The sequence below is a fragment of the Cebus imitator genome, unplaced genomic scaffold, assembly GCF_001604975.1.
Source record: "Cebus imitator isolate Cc_AM_T3 unplaced genomic scaffold, Cebus_imitator-1.0 Scaffold602, whole genome shotgun sequence".
NCBI classification, from domain to species: Eukaryota; Metazoa; Chordata; class Mammalia; order Primates; family Cebidae; genus Cebus; species Cebus imitator.
The window spans coordinates 172065-177536 of record NW_016107917.1 but is presented as its reverse complement, the minus strand read 5'-3'; the positions used below and the strand labels follow the sequence as shown (position 1 = coordinate 177536).

Sequence of the window (5472 nt, the reverse complement as noted above, 5' to 3'; positions counted from 1 at the left end):
TACAGTGGCATGATCTCTGCTCGCTGCAGTCTCTGCCTCCTGGGTTCAACTGATTCTCCTGCTTTAGCCTCCCAAGTAGCCGGGATTACAGGTGCGCACCACCATGTCCAGCTAATTTTATATTTTTAGTAGAGATGGGGTTTCACCGTGTTGGCCAGGTTGGTCTCGAACTCCTGACCTCAGGTGATACTCATGCCTCGGCCTCCCAAAGTGCTGGGATTACAGGCGTGAGCCACCATGCCCAGCCTGATATATATTTTTAGCGTGACTGACATTTGGGGAGGAGAGAAGCTCTAGTAAGGTCCTGTAATCTTTTATGTGAAACTAATGGGGCCAAATGCATTTCAAAATTCAGAATTTTTGGATTTTAGAAAGATAATGCCATATATTAAAACACCCAGACGGGTCTGGAGCAGTATCTTCTAGTAAAACACATTTATATTTCTGCAGCAAAAGATAGGCGTATTCATGCTAAGTGAGATAACTCAAATCTATAAATAGTTTCATGTCACTTAAGGTCAGGTTTAACCCTCAAATGAGTTTTTGGAATTTTTTGGGATTTGGAATTGTGGATGAGGAGTTGCGGTCCTGCACTGAAGTTTGTCAGGCAGTATCTTTAGTTGACAGAATAAAGTGGCAGGGAGCTAGATGCTTAAAAGTGATTTCAAGATATTTTTAATTGACAAAGCAGAATATAATTAATGACAGAGTGTCTCTGGGTTTCTAGGATTTGTACTGTGTTCGCAGTGACCTGGGGAACCTGCTCAAAGCCCTGGGTCGCTTGGAAGAAGCCAAGGTAGGTGTTTGATAGAACACATTTAAACATCAGTGTTACGAAAACTTGTACTTTTTGCCAAGTCTTCAACTCTTCATTGAGCTATCTTCACAAAACAGTCCTTTGAAACTGAGGAAAACTGACGGCATGAATCGCCTCAGACTAGAGCAGGGCCAGGCTTTGGCATATCTGTTCTAAATCTGGGGTAAAGCAAGAACCTGAACATTTTGGAGCCTTTCTGCTGAGCTAGACCATCTTTATAACAATGGGCTCCGTCATGATCTTATGTGGGAATAAATAACATTCCTTCAAATCTGAGGCTTGCCTGCTGGTGACAAGCAGAGCGCCTGTGATTTGGCTCAAGACTCCTATATGATGCAGGTGCCATTGAAAATGCTGCTCTTCTAAGTCCTTTGTGGCTTGTAAGTGGAGAAGAATTTCATCCAAATGTTACCCTGTAATACTGGCATTTAAAATTCTTATTTAACCTTCCTCCCTTCATCTTCCTCACCCTTTTTACAGTGGAAGAAAGGCTGTTAAAATGATTGCAAATTAATAATTGGAGCATCCTGTCCCTTCTTGTCCCCACTCCCTTCCCAAGTTCCTTTTTCCTCTTTTCCAATCCTAGTTGTCTACCTTCTTTTCTTCCTCATTTCCTTCTTTTATTCCTTCCCACCCCAACCCCTTAAAAAAAAGGTCAGAAGGACAAAGCTGGTTTGTTTGGGAAATGGACTGATCGAAAGAAAACTTGCCAAAGTGGAAAGGTGGCTTTTAGCATTCTGTGTTTCCAAATAATGAATTTGAACACCAGGTTGGGTTAATTAAAGCTTTTGGTATAATTTAAAATTAAATTTATAAATGCAGTTGTCTTGTTACAAGCCACCTTACGCAACCGCGCTGCAGGGGTGAGGAGTGGGGAGAAACCAGAATGCTTCTGAAACTCCCACCTGTTGCTCTGAGCCCCACGCGCATGCTAATGCGTGGAGTGTATGCGCAGCGTAGCTGTCTGTTTGACTGCTTCATCCAGGGAGGGAGAAGGCTTTTTAGCACCATCTAATGTTAAAAGGCACTAGTTTGAAGTGCGTAGCTCATAAATTCTGCTGACATTTTGGATTAACCTTATGTAGGTTGCCAGCTAATGAATTGTAATTGATTTCAATCTTAGCTGATAAATCTAATTGGTAATTTATAGAACAAACATTTGATAAGCTCCTATTAATTGTCACCCCACCAAGCGGACAGCTAACATGAATTGCACTTCACTGCAGCTTTAGAGATCGGTTTAGGCTGAGACGTTGCGCCTGCCTTAGGTTGCTGACTTCTTTATTTCAGAGCTCTGGAGACACCTAGTTTGAAAAATGTTATTCTGTTTTTTGTGAGAACTTAGTAAACAAGAAAATACTCTTGAGTGAAATGCAATGTATTTCTTTTGTAATCAGTGCATTTAAAAATTCAAGCCAGCACATTCCTAGTAGATGGAAGCAAAATTAAGTTGTCTTTGTAGAAAATGAAGAGCCTTTCTTCCAGCAAAAATCCCTGCTGTATGCAATAGCCCTGATTAACCCTCTCCCTTCTGCATGTTTCCCATGTTACAGACTTGAGACTGTCCTCATTCCCATATGTAATAGACATCCAAAGAATTTCAATTGCTTTGTTGAACTTTTACTAATGATCTTGTTTTTATTTTCTCTCTTGTTTTTGGTTTTTCACCATTGATATTGTATTTAGAAGGTTTCAGGTGGGTGAAACCTCCTATTCCATGCGTAAGGTGCCTCGCTGAAGGGAGCTCGAGGCCTGGATCTAGGGCAGACACACAACCTCCTCCTCCTCTTCCAGCAAGGAACGCACCGAAAAGTCACATGATGAGAAATATGGTAACGGGTTTGTAACTGCCACAGCAAAACAATTTGCCTCCATGCCTGAATCTTCTGTCTTGTGGCTTCAGAAACAGCTTAAAATAATTTTATTTACAAGCAAGTTATGTAAGAGAATGTTTTATACTATAGCCACAATTCTGTCAAAGATAAGTAAAAGTTAATTGATATTAAAATTATTAGAGATAATTTACTTAGTAAAAGCTTCTAACTCTTCTTGTTGTTCATTTTTTTTCCTTTTTTCTTCTTTGTTTGGATTGCAGCATTCTGCTCTTCTGATGATGAGCTGTGACCCTGCAGTAGCGCAAAGGCTGCGCAGCGTTAATGCGCATTGCGTGCGAATGAGCCCCTGTGAACGGTTGACTAGATGAGTAATCTGATTGACTGGCTCCCTCAGTCCTATTCTGTAGCCTTTTTGGATAAAATTGGGTTTTAACATACCTCGAGTCCAACTAATCTCATTAAACAAATATTCTCTATGGGCCTGTCTAGTAGATTAATGGATCTGGTTGGCCGTTTGCTGCGTCTAGGGGTGTTGTATGTAGCGCAGCAGTTCGCAGCGATTGCGCAGTGCGATGCTGTTAGGTTGCGCAAGCGATGTTTGCGCTCGCATTACAGGGACCTCAACCTAGGTGCAATCCTGTCATGTGAGGTTTCAGCTTCAGTCCTCCTTGGGAGATGGGTATTGTGAGAATGCAACTTAAAGCCTGGCTTTGTGATATCCAACCTGGCAGAAAGACATTTTTCTCCTCAGTAGCATAGTTTTGATGTTAGTGAGGAACATTGTTGAAGAGCAGCATTTCCCAAAATGTGTTTCATAGTATTTTAATAAAATGCCCAATGAAAGAAGAGTTTCATGGTCAACTAAGTTCAGGGAACCTTGTTATACTGTTAAAGGATTAGGGAAGTCCTATAGTAAAGAAACCTGTTTTCCGAATTTATTTGATCATGAACTTCTTTTTTTTTCATCCATACCTCTTAACACCTTATAGAACACACTTTGGGAAATGGTGGGGGTAGGAAAACTTGGCCCCAAGTTGCACCCTCTAGATAGCACTTAAAAACATGACAAAAGCCCTTAGTTGTTTGGGTAAGAGAACTCCAGCATAGAGTCTTATAGCAACTGATTTCCTAGTTAAGTCCCAGTGTAAGGGTTGGTCTTTGGTTGGCAGAACTGAACATGGTGGTTTGCACTTGGGTTCTGGTGGCGCAGGCGCAGGAGCAGCCAGCTGTGGCAGCGCATTAGTTTTGGCGCAAGCGAGCCTATGCTGCAGGGTCACTTTTGGCTGGTCAGAGAAGGAATAATGATATCACCTTCTTCCCCCCCTCCCTCCAATCTTTTTTTTTTCCCTTTACAAATTTTCCCCTTTCCCTTTACCTCCTTTCCCTCCCATCTTCTTTCATTAACCCCTCCTAAGGCATGTTATTTGAAAGCAATTGAGACGCAACCGAACTTTGCAGTAGCTTGGAGTAATCTTGGCTGTGTTTTCAATGCACAAGGGGAAATTTGGCTTGCAATTCATCACTTTGAAAAGGTTAGTCATTAAATTAATAATTGGTATTTTTGAAGTGCTTACATGTGTAGAGTGTTTTTACTAGAACTAAGTAACAGGTCTTAACCAGTCATATCTTTCTCTGGCAATATAGGCAGTACATGACTTACAGCAAACAATGATTTGACTTAAATATTTTTTCAACTTTATAGTGGTGCAAAAGAGATACACATTCAATAGAAATCTTGCTTTCAGTACCCATGTAGCCATTCTGGTTTTCCCTTTCAGTAGAACATTCAGTAAATTACATGAGCTACCCAACACACTATTATAACATAAAAAGGAGGCTGAGGCAGGAGGGTCACTTGGGCATGGGAGTTAAAGGCTGCAGTGAGCTATGACCATGCCACTGCAATTAGCCTGAGTGACAGAGTGAGGCCCTTTTTCTAAGATTAAAAAATAAAAAGGTACCATAAAGACACATGCATGCATATGTTCATCATGGCACTTTTCACAATAGCAGAGACGTGGAATCAACCTAGATGCCCATCAACGGTGCGCTAAAGAAAATGGTACATATATGCCATGGAATACCATGCAGCCATCAAAAATGAAATCATGTCCTTTGCAGCAACATGGATGCAGCTGGAGGTCATTATCCTAAGTGAATTAACACAGGAACAGGAAACCAAATAACTGCATGTTTTCACTTATAAGTGGGAGCTAAGCATTGAGTACACATGGACACAAAGGGGAACAGCGGACAGTGGTGCTTACTTGAGGGTAGAGGGTGGGAAGAGGGTGAGGGTAGAAAAACTGCTTACTGGTTACTATGCTTACTACCTGGGTGACAAAATCATTTGTATAGCAAATTGCTGTGACACAGTTTACTCATGTAACAAGCCTGCATGTGTACCCCGAACCTAAAATAAATGTTGGAATTAAAATAAAACTCATATTAAATTTTACAAAAAGGGCTTTGTGTTAGACAATTTTGCTCAACTATAGGCTAATCTAAGTGTTCTGAGCATGTTTAAAATTATGCTAGGTGGGCCAGGTGCAGTAGCTCACACCTGGGATCCCAGTGCTTTGGGAGGCCGAGGAGGGCAGATCACTTGAGCTTAGGAGTTCAGGACCAGCCCGGACAACATAATGAGACCCTGTCTCTACAGAAATTAGCTGGGTGTGGTGGTGGCGCTCCTGTAGTCCCAGCCATTTGCAGGGCTGAGGTGGGAAGATTGCTTGGGCCCAGGAGCTGGGGGCTGCTGTGAGCCTAAATTGTACCACTGTACTCCAGCCTGGGCAACAAAGTGAGACCCCATCTCAAAAA

The 5472-nt window shown here is 41.8% G+C and overlaps 1 protein-coding gene across 4 annotated transcripts in view; it reads left to right on the top strand.

The window, feature by feature from the left end:
- Positions 1-5472, top strand: part of OGT (O-linked N-acetylglucosamine (GlcNAc) transferase) — a 42478-nt gene that overhangs the window by 11000 nt on the left and 26006 nt on the right. For 2 of the 4 annotated variants that reach the window (XM_017516731.2, XM_017516733.2), the window contains exons 4-5: positions 728-796; positions 4068-4184. In XM_017516731.2, coding sequence (XP_017372220.1) covers positions 728-796; positions 4068-4184 — 186 coding nt within the window. Of the gene's footprint in view, positions 1-727; positions 4185-5472 lie in introns of all 4 variants that reach the window. The other 2 variants (XM_017516734.2, XM_037734317.1) reach the window with 1 other exon arrangement.